Source organism: Saimiri boliviensis, chromosome 2 (genome assembly GCF_048565385.1).
Source record: "Saimiri boliviensis isolate mSaiBol1 chromosome 2, mSaiBol1.pri, whole genome shotgun sequence".
NCBI lineage: Eukaryota > Metazoa > Chordata > Mammalia > Primates > Cebidae > Saimiri > Saimiri boliviensis.
This window is the reverse complement of record NC_133450.1, coordinates 154,854,436-154,871,062: the sequence shown is the minus strand read 5'-3', so window position 1 is coordinate 154,871,062 and position 16,627 is coordinate 154,854,436. Positions and strand designations below refer to the sequence as shown.

Below are 16,627 nucleotides of genomic sequence, written 5' to 3'. Positions count from 1 at the left end.
GAATGGGAGCTACCTGGGCGATTCCTTTACAAATCCAACTTCCTCCTGAACACACAATACTGAATTCTGAGGTCCAAACAGTGTTTAATGCCCTGTGACCTTATGTGCCTCCTAGACTGCACATATGAAATGCCTAATGTACCTCTGACTTACTTTAAGCAAACTAAAGCAGGGCATTTATCCTCATTCTTCCTTCTCCAAATCCATTCATAATTACTTAGAAAATATAGCAGTCACCTCCAAAAAGTCTCACTGGTTAATCACTGAGTGCCAAAACACTTTTTTTTTTTTTTTTGAGGGAGTCATGCTCTGTTGCCCAGGCTGGAGTACAGTGGTGTGATCTCAGCTCACTGCAACCTCCGCCTCCTGGGTTCAAGCGATTCTCCTGCCTCAGCCTCCTGAGTAGCTGGGATTACACATGCCTGCCATCATGCCTGGCTATTTTTTTTATTTTTAGTAGAGACGGGGTTTCACCATGTTGGCCAGGCTGGTCACAAACTCCTAACCGCAAGTGATCTGTCCACTTCGGCCTCCCAAAGTTCTGGGATTACAGGCACGAGCCACTGCGCCCGGCTGCCAGAATACTTTTTAGAGAAACACTTGTACAAAACATTTGCCTCTTCAAGAACCAACAATGACTTTTTAAATGCAAATACATAATAGTTTTTACTATTACTGAAACCACAAACATGTACAAAATAGGTAACAGTTTAATAAACTCCTGTGTTCCCAATACTAGCTTCAGCAATGATTAGAAGATGGCTGGTTTCCCTGATAATTACCGCTGGTCACCCACACTGGATTATTCTGAAGCAACAGCTAGAGATTCTATCATTTTCCTCCAAAAAAATTTCAGTATATGTCCCTAAAAGAATGAGCTCTAAAAAATACAAATCATCGAGGCTGAAACTATCGAACCTTAAAAACAGGTAGTAATTCTTTATGATTATCACATAATCTAGCCAGTATTCAAATTTCTCCAACAGTCTCTTTTTCTTTTTATGACATGGCGTCTCACTCTGTCATCCAGGCTGGAGTGCAGTGGCGTGATCTCAGCTCACTGCAACTCTGCCTCCTGGGCTCAAGTGATCCTCCCACCTCAGCCCCACCAAGTCTCTGGGACCATAGATGTACACCACCATGCCTGGCTTTTTTATTTTTTTGAGATGGAGTCTTGCTTTGTCACCCAGTCTGGAGTGTAGTGGTGTGATCTTGGCTCACTGCAACCTCTGCCCTCATGGGTTCAAGTGATTCTTCTGCCTCAGCCTCCAGAGTAACTGGGACTATAGGCATGTGCCACCACACCTGGCTAATTTTTGTATTTTTAGTAGAGATGGGGTTTCACCATAGTGGCCAGGCTGGTTTCAGACTCCTGAATGTGATCTACCTGCCTCAGCCTCCCAAAGAGGTGGGATTATAGGCATGAGCCACTGCGCCCGACCCTGGCTTTTTTATTGTATTTTTAGTAGAGATAGGGTTTTACTTTAATGCCCAAGCTGGTCTTAAACTCCTGGGCTCAAGCTATCTGCCGACCTCAGCCTCCCAAAGTGCTGGAATTACAGGCATGGAACTACTGTGCCCAACCTCCTATAGTCTCTTAAAAATTTCTTTTATAAGGTGTTTGTATTAAAATCCCAGTCATATATTTCCATTGGTTGCTATGGTTTTAAAGTCTTTTAATCCATAGGTTTTCTGTTTAAATACAGCTTAAAATTTTTTAAAAATTCAAATAAAATTATATACAATAAAATGCACAGAATTAATTGATTACAGACAAGGTCTCACACGGTTGTGCAGGCTAAAGTGAACTGGAATACAATCATAACTAACTGTAGCCTTGAACTCTTGGGCTCAGCCAATCCTCCCACCTTGGCCTCTGGAGTAGCTAGGACCATAGGACCCAGGTGTATGCCACCATATCCCATGAAAATGCATAGATTTTAAGTGTTAGGTCAGATGGAATTTAGTAAATGCATATGCCTGTGTAACCACCTCTTTAATAGAGATAAAGAACATTTCTAATAACCTGGTAAGCCGTGCCTCCCACCCCTTCCAGATAGGGTCACCAGAGATACCCAGTGCTATAATTTTTCTCACCACAGCTAAGAAAAATTGTTATTTGTAACCAGGTATTTTTTTTTTTTTTTGAGACGGAGTTTCGCTTTTGTTACCCAGGCTGGAGTGCAATGGCACGATCTCGGCTCACCGCAACCTCCGCCTCCTGGGTTCAGGCAATTCTCCTGCCTCAGCCTCCCGAGTAGCTGGGATTACAGGCACCTGCCACCATGCCCAGCTAATTTTTTGTATTTTCAGTAGAGATGGGGTTTCACCATGTTGACCAGGATGGTCTCGATCTCTTGACCTCGTGATCCACCCGTCTCGGCCTCCCAAAGTGCTGTAACCAGGGATTTTTAAAGCTTCTCAAATCAAGGTCTAATTCCTTGTGCAGGCATCCAAGGGTCAATGTGGAAGGCTTCATCTTGCCTGTGGGAATTTTACCTTTTAGCTACTCCTCTACTCTGTACATTCTGTTCAGAGTGCTCTTGTGACATAATTACTTCCAACTCTGGGAGTAGGGAGTAATTAGATTGTCCTGTAGGTCTGGAAATTCACCACCCTATACCAGCTGAATTCTGCCTATACTCTTTTCAAGGCTTGGCCCAAATACTGTCTTCTCTAGTCTATTTTCTATGATACCATTCCACCATTCCACAGAGATCTTTTTCCCATCATCATCCTGTAGCACTTACTGTCTAGATTAAAATATGCCCTGTCTCCTCAATGAGATGGCCAGCTCCTTGAGTTCCTCCATGCTACATTCTTATCTGATGTCCTGTCCAGTGCTTAGAACAGTGCTGGATCATTGAGAGTCTTTAGGAAGTGTCCATGTAATTCAAGTGAAGGTATGAGGATTCTACTGAGGCTAACTGGTAAGGCAGGGAACCTCATTAAATTCCAAACTGGCTCTCATTTGTCAAGTCAGAGGGAACTGGTCACCTATATTGCCAGAAAATGTTCTTTGGATGGTGTTGAAACTCTGGCTGGTCCTGAGTGGCCTATAAACAATCTGAACTTGATAAGTACCCGTTTGTAGTTGTAGGCACCACATGCACCAACATAAGATTGACAGGTTTGAGCAAGACAAAGAAAACGTGTGGCCAGGAAAGCCAAAGAATAGAGGCCAACAAACAAAATTCAATAGTTTCAACTTTAGCTACCCTTTAGAATCACTGAATTGAGGGTGGGACTTAAAAAATACATATAGGTACAACGAACTATCTGGGTGGGTCCAGGTATCAGAGTGTGTGTGTATGTGTGTATACATACTTGCAGCTGAGAAAGAGTTTAACTCAGCTTGAGGCCAGTTCATGGGGTGATGGAGTTATTACTCAAATCAGTCTCCCCAAGGCTTGGAGGTGAAGGTTTTTATAGACAATTTGGTGGGTAAGGGGCTAGGAAATGGGTGCTGCTGTTTGGTTGGGGATGAAATGATAGGCGTGTGGAAAATGGTCCTCCTGTGCTGAATCCACCTCTGGGTGGGGCCACAAGGACCTGTTTTGGGTCTGAGTGGAGCCAGTGGGCTACCAGAATGCCGAAGTCTGAAAAACATCTCAAAAGACCAATGTTAGGTTCTACAATAGCGATGTTATCTATAGGAGCAATTGGGGAAGTCACAAATCCTGTGACCTCTGGCCACGTGACTCCTGAGCAGTAAGGGATTATAGAAACTGAGTCTACATTTGATCAGAATTCAGGCCCCTTGGCTGGGTGCAGTGACTCACCCCTGTAATCCCAGCACTTTGGGAGGGTGAAGTGGGTGCATCACCTAAGGTCAGGAGTCTGAGACCAGCCTGGCCAACATGGCAAAACCCCATCTCTACTAAAAATACAAAAATTAGTTGGGCACGCTGACATGCGCCTATAATTCCAACTACATGGAAGGCTGAGGCAGCAAAATTGCTTGAACCTGGGAGACGGAAGTTGCAGTGAGCCGAGATGTGCCACCGCACTCTAGCCTGGGCAACAATACCAAAACTCTATCTCAAAAATAAATAAAAAAAAAAATAGAATTCAGGCCCCTTCCGTAATTCTAACCCTGTGGGCTTTCATTAGTTTTACAAAGGTAGTTTAGTCTTGGGGAGGGCTATTATTATCCTTGCTTTAAGGTTAAACTATAAACTAAATTCATCCCAGTTAGCTTGGCCTATGCCCAGGAATGAATGAGGACAGCTTGTAGGTCAGAAGTAAGATGGAGTCACCTATGTCAGATTTCTTTTACTGTCATGATTTTGGACAGGCAGTTTCAATGCCCCCAACCCCTTGGTTTTCAGTACACCTGAATCCGGAGGTGTGAGCTATGGAGATGGAAAAGGCTGATGACAGCTCTAATTCCTTCTTGCTTATGGGACACTGTTGGGGAAGGGGTTGCCCCACGATAAGAGGAGTGAAACCATCTTGAAGTTGACTATATGCAGTCACTGGTGCTTGATTGGGGTCATTCTTATCCACAGCTTTAGTATAGCACATGAGTGAACAGCAGACTGTAAGATTCACAATAAGCCCTATCATAATGAGTGAAAGTCCTAGCTTCAGGAGTCCCTGTAGAACCAACCTGAAGCCTTGAGGGACCCAGGTAAATGACCCTGAGAACCAATCAATTATTGGGTTATCGGCAGAGATTTAAAAAAAAAAAAAAAAAAAAAAAAGGACAAGGCTGGAATCTAATAAAAGGGGTATAGTCTTTCTGAAACTTAATTTTTCCTCTCTCCAGTTTTTTATTTCTACCAAAGACCAATTACAGTAAGACCAATTTATTTGCAAAATAAGTTTTAGTCTTATTATGCTTGGGCTAATTATTTGCATAAAGTGCAGCAAGAATAATTATTAGCAATATAGCCCCCACCCCTTGTTTTACGTTGGCTTTGATGGAATTTTTCATAAGAAATCTCAGATTAGACCTTTTAAAAACCTCTGGAGCCCAGCCAAGGATTTATTTGTGCCTGCAGATACCAATATAAATTAGGTGACTTCCTCTTTTCCCAAGGTCCGAAAATAACTTGAGTCTCCTGAGCCTGTCAAATAGTGACATTCTTTACTTACCACAGGTTAGGAACCTGTAAAAGACAAGGTATGAGGCCAGTTTTTCCAAGGGGCTTTCACTGGCTCTATAGGTTAACTTCAGTTTCCCAAAGCAGTCCGTAAACATATCATTCCAGTCAGAGCCTTGGTATCTCCATTTGCAGGCATCAGCATTTTTAAACTTCTCCCTAGGTGATTCTGTTGTACAGCCAGGATTAAGAACCACTAATTAAATTAACCAATATAAAAGCTGACTACTGAAAATAAGAGTTTAGACTCCCCTCTGGTTTCAACCCATCAACTTGGATCCATGTGAATTCTTAGGAATTGCTGGTGGCTTAATTAACAGCTCTGGACCACTAATGGTAGATGTTCTGCTAAACAGAAAGTAAATGCTACCTGAACAATAGGGATAAAAACAGGAGTAATTACAGGCTTAGAGTGGCTCACACCTGTAATCCCAGCACTTCGAGGGACTGAGGCAGGAGGATGGTTTGAGGCCAGGAGATTGAGATTGCACTCCAACCTGGGTGACGGAACGAAACCCTGTCTCTATGGAAAAAACAAAACAAAACAAAAACAGGCTGGGTGTACTGGCTTACACCTGTAATCCCAACACTTTGGGAGGCTAAACCAGGTGAACTGCTTGATCCCAGGAGCTGCAGACCAGGCTGAGCAACAATAAAATTCCCTAACAAAAAAAAAAAAAAAGAAAAAAAAAAAAGCTGGGCATGGTGGTATGTGCCTGTAGTCCTAGCTAACTGGGAGGTTCACGTGTGAGAATAGCTTGAGTCTGGCAGTTAGGGGCTATGGTGAGCTATGATTGCAACACTCCACTCCAGCCTAGGACAACAGAACGACAAAAACACTCGGAGCGTGTTACAAAACACCTTTGGAATTCTGGTGCTCTGGTCTAGATGCTCAAAATTCCCACCAGGAGGGAATGGTTTTCACAGGCGCAACTGGGAAGTTAATGGACAGGAGAGTGGGCAACTGCGAGGTCTTCTGTCATTAACTCAAACTTACAATGGCCATAAACACCAATAAAGCAGGAGCCTCATTTTACAACCTGGCCAGATTAGAGATCACTAAAGGGAACAAGTGACAGAAATCTCAGCGTTCTGGAAAATTAGAGGAACATCTTTGATGCATTAATTCTCATTCCCAAATATACTTAGCTTTTATAATTATCCATATATTAAATGCTAAATCAAATGAAATGACTCTAATAAAAAATGAGCCACTTAAAATTAACTTTATGTCCTTGACTTTAGGAATGTTAGAAGCAAACTATTTTACAAGAAAAATAAATTCAATGAAACTAGAGCTGAGAGGTGGGAGAATTGCTTGAGCCCTACGCCCAATAGTTGGGGGCTACAGTGAGCCCCGATTATGCCACTGCTCTCTAGTCTGAGTGACAAAGCAAGACCCCATATCTTAAAAAACAAAAAACACCCAAAACTCGAGCTGAATGGGTTTTAAAGAGATGACTTCTCCAGTTTTCTGTTTAACATTTATCTGTCCAGAATGGGTATTAGTTATTGGTATATTGCAATGGATTTCCAAATATGTTAGAAAATTGATTTAAATAATTACAATGGATTTTAAAAGTTGCTCTGTTCACTTATTCCAATTGTTCTGGTATGCTGATCTATATTTGTATTGATAGTGCCAAGTGCTTTCTGAAAATATAGCGGAGTGTACCCAGCTAATTAACTGTGTTGCTGTGCCAATTTTTCAGCTTATATTCTGATTTAATTTTTAAAGAACATCTAAACTTACTTGTTGAGAACAGGTAGGACTGAAATTTGCAATTATGGAGTCCTTTCAATTATTTACATTAATTTCCCAAACTATGACTAGAAATTCAAAGGGATCCGAAATAGTTTGTTTTTCTTTAAGAAAAAGGGCTTGAGCACGAATTCACATTTTTTTTTTAATTTTTTTATTTTTTTTAAGAGATGGGGTTTCATCATGATGGCCAGGCTGGTCTTGAACTCCTGACCTCAGGTGATCCACCTACCTTGGCCTCCCAGAGTGCTAGGATTACAGGTGTGAGCCACCGCGCCCGGCCATGAATTCACTTTTTTTTTTTTTTTTTTTTTTTTGAGACGGAGTTTCGCTCTTGTTACCCAGGCTGGAGTGCAATGGCGCGACCTCGGCTCACCGCAACCTCCGCCTCCCGGGTTCAGGCAATTCTCCTGCCTCAGCCTCCTGAGTAGCTGGGATTACAGGCACGCGCCACCACGCCCAGCTAATGTTTTGTATTTTTAGTAGAGACGGGGTTTCACCATGTTGACCAGGATGGTCTCGATCTCTCGACCTCGTGATCCACCCGCCTCAGCCTCCCAAAGTGCTGGGATTACAGGCTTGAGCCACCGCGCCCGGCTATGAATTCACTTTTTAAGCCCAAATGATGGTTTGGGGTACAGACAGTAGAGATTATTCATGAAGGACCATCTTCTTTTTTGGTACATACGACTTTTTGAGGAAAAGCATGTAGCATTGACAGAGGAGAAAGGATAATATGTTGTTTCTACGCTCTCTTCTCAGAACTCAGCCTGAAGGCTAATACATGTGGTCACCAACATAAACAGTTAACTCACACTTGTATAGAATAATCCTGCTAAAGGTACTGTAGGAGAAAAACTAATCTCACCCTATTCATTTGACACAGGAGGCCAAAGAAGCCCACAATTTCCTTCTCTAAAATGACACAGTGGCCTGGCATGGTGGCTCACACCTGTAATCCCAATACTTTGCGAGGCTGAGGCAGGTGAACTGCTTGAGCCCAAAAGTTTAAGACCAGCCTGGGCAACATGGGCATTGTCTCTAAAAATAATACAAAAATTAGCCAGGCATGGTGACATGCACCTGTAGTCCCAGGCACTCAGGAAGCTGAAGACTGAGAATGGTTAGAGCTTGGAAGGCTGAGGCTACAGCAAGCTGTGATCATGCCAGTGTACTTTAGCCTGGGTGACAGAGTGAGACCCTGTCTCAGAGGTTAAAAAAAGATACAGCAAGTTACCTATAAGCCAGTATGAGAGGTCAGCTCTTCTGACTTCTAGGCTTTCCACTACTTCATGCTTTTATATTCTGCATGGTCCTGGAAACACCTGGATTGCATTGTTTTGATGCTTTTGTAGCATTAAAAAAAGTGATTAAAAGCCAAGTGCTAAGACAGGTCAATGATATATTGTTTGAACTAGGAGAAAACTAACTAGAAACAGTATTTTGTAATGGCTTATTTCCCTGCTTTTGCTTTGGCTCAGATCTCTGTCTAAACTTACTTTCATAGTATGGGAATGACTTCGAGTTCATTAACTTTTGATGAACTAAGATAACTAAGAGTGCAAATATGGAGATTGATTTTAAAAAGCAGTTCTTTTCAGTATGAAAGGGGAACAGAACTAAATCATGGGGCAGGCAGTTAAATTCCATTGTTATAGTTTTGTTTGTATTTGCTCAGAGATAGTTATATATTTTTAGAGTATCTGTAACTCTAAGTCATTTGTCTGGAATTTTCTCTCTCCTCCTCCCTCTCTAGAACAAAATAATAATTAAAAAAAAAAAAAAAGAAACACTATGCCTCAAACCAAAACAATCCAACTGATTTACAGGAAGAATAAACATTTTTTTCACCAAGATTTTGTTATAACAGAAACTCATTTTCTCTTAACTTTATTTTTTATTTTATTTTATTTTTTTTTTGAGAAGGAGTTTCGCTCTTGTTACCCAGGCTGGAGTGCAATGGCACGATCTCGGCTCACCGCAACCTCCGCCTCCTGGGTTCAGGCAATTCTCCTGCCTCAGCCTCCTGAGTAGCTGGGATTATAGGCACGCGCCACCATGCCCAGCTAATTTTTTGTATTTTCAGTAGAGACGGGGTTTCACCATGTTGACCAGGATGGTCTCGATCTCTTGACCTCATGATCCACCCGCCTCGGCCTCCCAAAGTCCTGGGATTACAGGCTTGAGCCACCGCGCCCGGCCTAGCATTTTTATTCTATAAAAGAAAATACTAAATACATTAAACTCAATATCAGCAGTTAAAAAAAATACATACCACCTCTGGTCACAATCAGGTTCCAATTCCATCAAAACCAAGACATTGTTTCTCAAATCCTAGAAAAATGTTTGTGACCTTTTAGGTGAAAAAACACAGAGGCAGACTAGGTATGATTCAAATTTTACTACAAAAATGTATGTTTCTCAAATACAGAACTGCAAATATGCACATGTGTAAACACAAAACATATGTGGGCTACCACAGGAGTGTGCCAGGTAGGCTTTAACTCTTTTATTATATGCTCTACTGAACTGTTAATTTCTTTTTCCTTGTTCTTTTCTTTTTTTGAGACAGGGTCTCACTCTGTCACTCAGGCTGGAGTGCAGTGGCACAATCACGGCTCACTGCAGCCTCTAGCTCCCTGGCTCAGGTGATCTTCCCACCTCAGCCTCCTGAGGAGCTGGGACTACAGGTGTCTGCCACCACACCTGACTAATTTTACTATGTCTAATAAAGACAGGGTTTCACCATGTTGCCCATCCAGGCTGGTCTTTAACTCCTGGGCTCAAGCAATCTACCCACCTCAGCCTCTCGGAGTGCTAGGATTACAGGCGCGAGCCACTGAATACAATCTTTTTATTTTCAGACAAGGTCTCATTTTGTCACCCAGGCTGGAGTACAGTGGTGCAATCATAGCTCACTGCAGCCTCAACCTCCTGGGCTCAAGAGATCATCTCACCTCAGCTTCCTGAGTGGCTGAAGCTACAGGCGTGGGATAACATGACCGCATAATTAAAAAAACATTTTTTTTATACAGACAAGGTCTCACTATGTTGCCTAGGCTTGAACTATTAATTTCTTATGATGCATGCTCCAGTTGTAATGTTAAGAAATTGAATATAGTGTTAAGCATTATAATGCTGCTAAAAATAACACTTCATTGCATACTGAAAAGTGACACCATCATCAAATCTTCAACTCTATGAGAAATGAACAGAATTCTATGGATTGGGCAATAATATACTTCGTTTTGAGCTTTGACACAGATTCTGAATGACCGGACTGAAAATTTACCAACTTATTTTGTGTTTTCCCATTGTTACCTCTTTACTTATTTATACTGATACAATTGTTAGTTGGAGAGGTATAATAATTGGGGGGTGGGTATCACCCAGAATAATTAAGGTAAAAATTTAGGTTGAAAACAAAAGACCATTTATAAAATTTCTGTGTGGCATCATTTGTTCTCAATCTACTTATTCTAACCATAACGACAACTTCAGCCAGCTTTCATTGAGCATTTATACTCTGTGCTTTACTCCTATTGACTCACTGAATCTTCATTACAACTCTGTGAAGGAACAAAGACAATCTGTTCTAATGACAGAGGAAGAATGTGAACCCAGACTGTCTGGCTTCAGAGCCCAAACTCAACAACTTCTCTAAATTAGAATACTGTGTTAGGTTCTTAGAAGTGATCATTTATATGTTCTTTTTGGTAAGTGTCAGACCCAAATTCCCTGCTGTTTTATTTGGGGAGAAAAACATTGAGATAAATACCCTTCTATACTCCAGTATATCTTCTGGTACAGAAATGTATTCTAGACTGTGGTGAGCGCTGTTCTGTACAGTATGGTGTGCATAGGAACGCACAGTGCGCCTTGAGCTCTCACAGCCTCACGTATTGAAAATCTCCACTTTACTCTATCATAAGTTGCTTTAATTTTCAGTCGACATAACAAACGCCAGATAACAAAAATGGAATACTCTGAGTTGATTTCCTAACCTCATTCATTCCTCATTAGAACTTTAGGCAAAATGGTGAAAACACAAATGTGATATGCATTACAGAAATACTTTAAAGTTGTTCTTGTGTGCTCTGAGAGGGGCCGCCATTGTGACTAAATAAGTGCTGTTAAAAATATTTATTGTTTTGTTCACAAGTGCTGTAGGTCTCCTGTATTTTAGCTGATTAATTAGGTGTTTGTTAGCAGGGTCGGATCTAACCAGTGATGTGAGGCATGTTGGCGTGACTGGAAACAGACCAAAAAACACTGTCAAACAGCCAGACCAGACTTGCTCCTTGGTCTCCATGCTCAGGGGCCAGCAAATTACTTCAGTGCTACAGCTGAATATTTTTGGCAAGAATGTGAAATAGAAACCCCAGTTAGGAGAGGAGGGAGGAAGGCTGGGAAGAAAATGCTTTTATAATGGATGATCCACTGTGCCATCTGTGTCTGGAGATATTTAAGAATTTTATTTTGACTTCATCTGACATCATGATTTTTAAAAGGATGTCAAAGAAGACATGGTATGAGTTCCTGCAGACTGTTTCAGTCCACAGATCATTTTAATCCTGTTTATTCTTTTTTTTTTTTTTTTTGAGACGGAGTTTCACTCTTGTTACCCAGGCTGGAGTGCAATGGCGCGATCTCGGCTCACCGCAACCTCCGCCCCCTGGGTTCAGGCAATTCTCCTGCCTCAGCCTCCTGAGTAGCTGGGATTACAGGCACGCGCCACCACGCCCAGCTAGTTTTTTGTATTTTTAGTAGAGACGGGGTTTCACCATGTTGACCAGGATGGTCTCGATCTCTCGACCTCGTGATCCACCCGCCTCGGCCTCCCAAAGTGCTGGGATTACAGGTTTGAGCCACCGCGCCCGGCCTAATCCTGTTTATTCTAAAATGACTTCCCTGTACATTTATTAGACTCTTTGTATTCCAAAAGGTAAAACCCCACACATCAGCTATGACGTCCATTTTTTTTCTTCCGCTATGATTGTTAGTTTTCAGTATCCAAGCTATAGGACAGTTAGTTTATTGTGGAAGAAAAAAATAATAGTTTGAAAGTGGAAACCCAGGAAAATATAAAAATAATATATTTCAGTCTAGTTTCATCATTGCCCCATCAGACTATTAAGGGAAACAGAAAGACTGAAATTTCTGTGGATGACTATAAGTCTATATTACACATATTCATATAAAATTAATCTAATACACACTCTTTTTCAGGTCACACTGGCTCATGAGAACTGGAGAGCCAGAAACAGAAGCCAGGCAGTGTGGCCCTGGGCTGGGATGATGTTATACACTGTGAGAGGCAGTGCACATGGTTACAAGGGAAGTCAGGTTGGTGAGGGTCACAGGTAATTACTGTAAGTCATAAAATCATCCATGGTAGTTCCTGATTATTAGCTTCAATTTAAAGAAGGAAAGGTGAGCAGAAATCCCAATAAATATGAGAAAGAATAAGAAAGACAAAAATGTAAGCGCCTATCAGGACAGGTACGGTGGCTCACTCCTGTAATCCTGGCAACGTTGGGAGGCCGAGGCAGGCAGATTACCTGAGGTCAGGAGTTCGAGACCAGCCTGGCCAACATGGTGAAACCCTACCGCTACTAAAAATATAAAAATGTAGCCAGGAATAGTGGGTGTGCCTATAGTCCCAGCTACTAGGGAGGCTGAGGTATAAGAATCCCTTGAATCCGGGAGGTGGAGGTTGCAGTGTGCTGAGATCACACCACTACACTCCCCCCTGTGCGACAGAGCGAGACTCCGTTGGGGGCACCGGGGGTGCAGAAGTAAGCAAAGCAAATGAAGAGTGGGAAAATACTCCCTTCTCTCCAAGTTCTTGCTCAAGGGTCCCTTCTTTGACCACCTCATCTCAGCCCTCACCCTGACCATGACCACTTGCTGCTCTCATAACCGGAGTTACTTTCTTCATAGTATTTACCACCTCCTGATGTATTATAGGTCTACTGTCTCTATCCTGCATCCCACCTAGAATGTCAGCCCCATAGGGACAGGGGCTCTCTTCTGCTTTGTTCACACTAAATTCACAGCCTATACCTATGCTTGAAACAGAGTAGGAATCCAAGTAATAATGACCTTTACCTCATATTTTTTTTTTTAGAGATGGAGGTCTTACTATGTTGCCCAGGCTGGCCTCAAATTCCTGGGCTCTAGCAATCCTCCTGCCTCAGAATCCAGACCAGCTGGGACTACAGATGTGTACCACTGCACCTGGCTCAAGTTCAGTAATTATTTGCTAAATTAAAAAATGAATTAATGTAGTCTCTCCTCTAATAAATGTTTTAACTAAACACATTTTATGCCAGTATTTCTAATTGATAATATACTGGTAACCGTAAGTACAAACAGGGTAGGATTTTTAAAAGGGAGTCCTATAAATAACGAGCAAGTAAATAACTGAAAAAGAATAAAGCGTCTTACCAAATGAGCAGCCGCAGAAGACAACGTCTAGGGCAGCCAGCACTAGTTCACTTTTCTTCCAGCCTTAGTTCTCAGCCAGAGGCCAGTGAGGCTACCAGAATCGGCAGAGGCGCTTATATATTTCGATTCTTAGTTTTTATCCTACAGATTACCACTCTAAAACTTTCTCCATTTCTCCTCCAAAAATGGTTCCAGCAGTTAAAAAACAATCCTTGCCTCCTGGAAAGACATTTTTCCCCATCCTTCCTCATTCCCAGGTCCTTAGCATATCACCTACCTGTGATTTTACCCAGACTGGTTTTCTGGAAGTCAGGGTTCCTCAGCTCTTCCGTGCTTGCAGACTTCATGACAGAGTTGATAGACGAGAGGGTGCTGATGAGCTGAGAGTTGAGGGAGCCAATCTGTGAGTGAGGCTCCCCGAAAGCTTCTGCCAGTTCACTATAGTTCTCAGCCAGCAGCGTCTGCTGTTCTGCCAGCAGCTTCTGGACGCGCTCAATGTAGTGATCCAAGCCGGTCATCATTCCAGGAGGAACCTGGGGCTGGGGGTTCTCCAGGGACTCCCCTACAGGGTCATCCCCAACACCCACGCTCCTTCTGCTGGCTGTCAGCCCCACTGTCAACTGTGGTGGCCCACAAGCTATGGTCCTCATTTTGAGACCAACCAGATAGTTGTCGTTAATATTTATCTGCCCCACGCCGGACTCTTTGGTCTTCACAGCTGATGGCCTGTCAAACCCAGAATGGCCAGAAAGCAAAGTTCCAACACCAATGGACCGCGTCTTGGTGGAGGAGTTAACGTCCTTGACACGGCCTTCTCCTACAGCCACCGTCCGTGTCTCCACAGTCTGGGTGCTGGTCTGCTTGTCCAAAGTGCTTAGGCAAGTGTTGGTGCAGGACTCTATGAGGGTGGCTGTCTCGGTGTTGGTGAACTGGTGCACCTGTTCCAAACCTGTGCTAGTGTCCTGATCTGCAGTATGAGGCACTGCCATGACGGCAGCTTCCACCTGGCCAAGAGCCTCAGTGTTCACGCCCTGGGAGGTGTACTCCTTTGGAGAGCAGACAGTCACGTCCACAGAGCAATCTCCACAACCGATAGACCGCACTTCTTTGATATTCAAGTTTGTCTTGAGGAGTGTGAGGTCGCTCACAGACTCCTCTGTGTTGCTGCCTGTTTCGCAGACGCTGACTTCCACACTCACACTCTTGTCACACATTTCTACAGATTTCCCAGTGCATTGGTCATGCATTTCCACCCTCTCCTTAACAATCCACCAATTCATGGGCAGCTCAGGCCCCACGACTTTATTCTTCCATTCGGGCTGGCAGGAGATGCCTACACTGTTTGTTTGCACGGAGGTCCCAACACACGTGTCCACCAGGACTGCGTGACTGCCAACTATTTGGTCTCGGGTCTGCACCACTGCCTCCACTACCTTGCTGAAAACAAGTGGATGGGCCATCGTGGCTTTGTCAACCTTTTTCCTCGATCCAGCAGCCTGCAGCTCCTGTTTTAGTTTCGTCATCTCCCGGTCATGGGTGGTTTCTCTAAGCTGTACTTCTAGGCGGTAGATCTTTTCCTTCAAGGCTTCTATGGTCTGCTGTTGCAGCTCAATTTCTTTGTCAGCTTCAGTCGTCACGCCAAGCATGGCCTCTGTCACATTGACCCCATAATTCCTCATCTCAATAACTGTCCCTACAGCTGCATCCTTAAAGGACCTGGAGCCTCTGTGGTACACGACGACGTCGTTCATGTTCTCCTCGGCACCCACAGCCACAGACCGGCACTCTCCATTCTCCCTGAGCTCGGAGGAAGCCTCACAGCTGCTGTCCTGAATCTTCTGCTCCAGGGCTTGCATGTCTGCTGTAAGCTGTCGGAACTCCTTTATCCTCTGTGTGCTCTGTTCTACGCTCTCCATTTCTTCTTCCTCATAGTCGATGTATAATTCCCCGACACTTCTCCGGGCCCGGGAGAGCTGTTCCAGCTGGGAGGCGTTCCCCGCACTGTACGACCGCTTCCTCACACCACAGAGGTCGTTCTGAGATGCAGCCCTTTGGTTTTTCAGCTGTGAGGCCAACTGTCTTTTCTCTTCTTGCAAGACAGAGATCTTTACCTGGAGCACAGGGATGGTTCGCACCTGTTCCTCCAGCTCCTTCAGGCGTTTTAGGGCAATGGCCATCTGCTCACGAATATGCTGCAGGTGCGTGGGGCTCACATTGGTCACTGGGGTGGAGATCCCTGAGCTCAGGGGGCTGTGGCGGATGGAGCTCCCCATGGAGGAAGTGGTGGCAGCAGCTGGGGCATAGCCACCATAATCCCCATTACCTTGGTATCCATTCTGAAGCTGGTGCATGGCAGGATTGTGGTTTCCAGAACCCACAAAGGAGGGGAGGGAGCCTGTGGAGCCCATGCCTCCAAAACTGGCCAGCCTGGGCCTTCTGAACTCACCCGGTGTCATCTGCATGGTGGCTCTCTCCTGTTCCAGTCTTCTCCGGGTCTCCATCAGTGTCTTGGTGACATGAAGGTTATGCTTTGGGAGTTGCGGTGAGGGAGGTGGCAGCTGTCGATTTTCTGGGATAGTAAGAAAAGGGAGTGAGGTCTCTAGAGGGGCAGAGGGCTTTGGGATTGGAGTTGATGTCACTTGGCTTCTGGCTAGGAGGAAGTTGGGGCACTGCTTGTTGTCATCACTGTTGGAGGAGGAGAGGGATTCAGTGGAAGTCCATACACCTTGCTGACCAGATGTGGTCCTCGGTTCCAGGCATCGCACAGATGGCTTCCGCCTCTTCTGGATGTTCAGTCTTTTGATGGTGTTTCCCTTCTGTATATCATCCACATATTTGAGGAAATCTAAGTCTAGCTGATAACCATAGGGGGTCTCCACAAAGTAAGGGTCTTTCTGTTCCTTGTCCTGGTCTCCATTCAGACTATCATCTGCTTTTCCTAGAAGAGGGAGAAAAGAATATTATAATGACATGCAATACACATAATGGTAAAAACTAATATTTGTGTTTGTTGCAGTACAGCAAGCTGGTATGATTTTAAGAGTTGACACACCTGCGTTGTAAACCTGGATCTGCAACTTAACAACTGGGTAAACAAGTTTTGTTGTTGTTGTTGTTTTGAGACAGAGTCTTGCTCTGCCGTCCAGGCTGGAGTGCAATGTTGCAATCTCGGCTCACTGCAACCTTTGCCTTCCAGGTTCAAGCAGTTCTCCCACCTCAGCCTCTTGAGTAGCTGGGATTACAGGGGCACACCACCATACCTCGCTAATTTTTGCATTTTTAGTAGAGACAGCATTTCAGCATGTTG

General features: G+C 43.8%; 1 protein-coding gene across 27 annotated transcripts in view; it reads right to left on the bottom strand.

The window, feature by feature from the left end:
* Positions 1-16,627, bottom strand: part of KANK1 (KN motif and ankyrin repeat domains 1) — a 240,357-nt gene that overhangs the window by 22,655 nt on the left and 201,075 nt on the right. For all 27 annotated transcript variants that reach the window (XM_074394727.1, XM_074394726.1, XM_074394725.1 and 24 more), the window contains one exon: positions 13,598-16,258. In XM_074394727.1, coding sequence (XP_074250828.1) covers positions 13,598-16,258 — 2,661 coding nt within the window. The remainder of the gene's footprint in view (positions 1-13,597; positions 16,259-16,627) is intronic.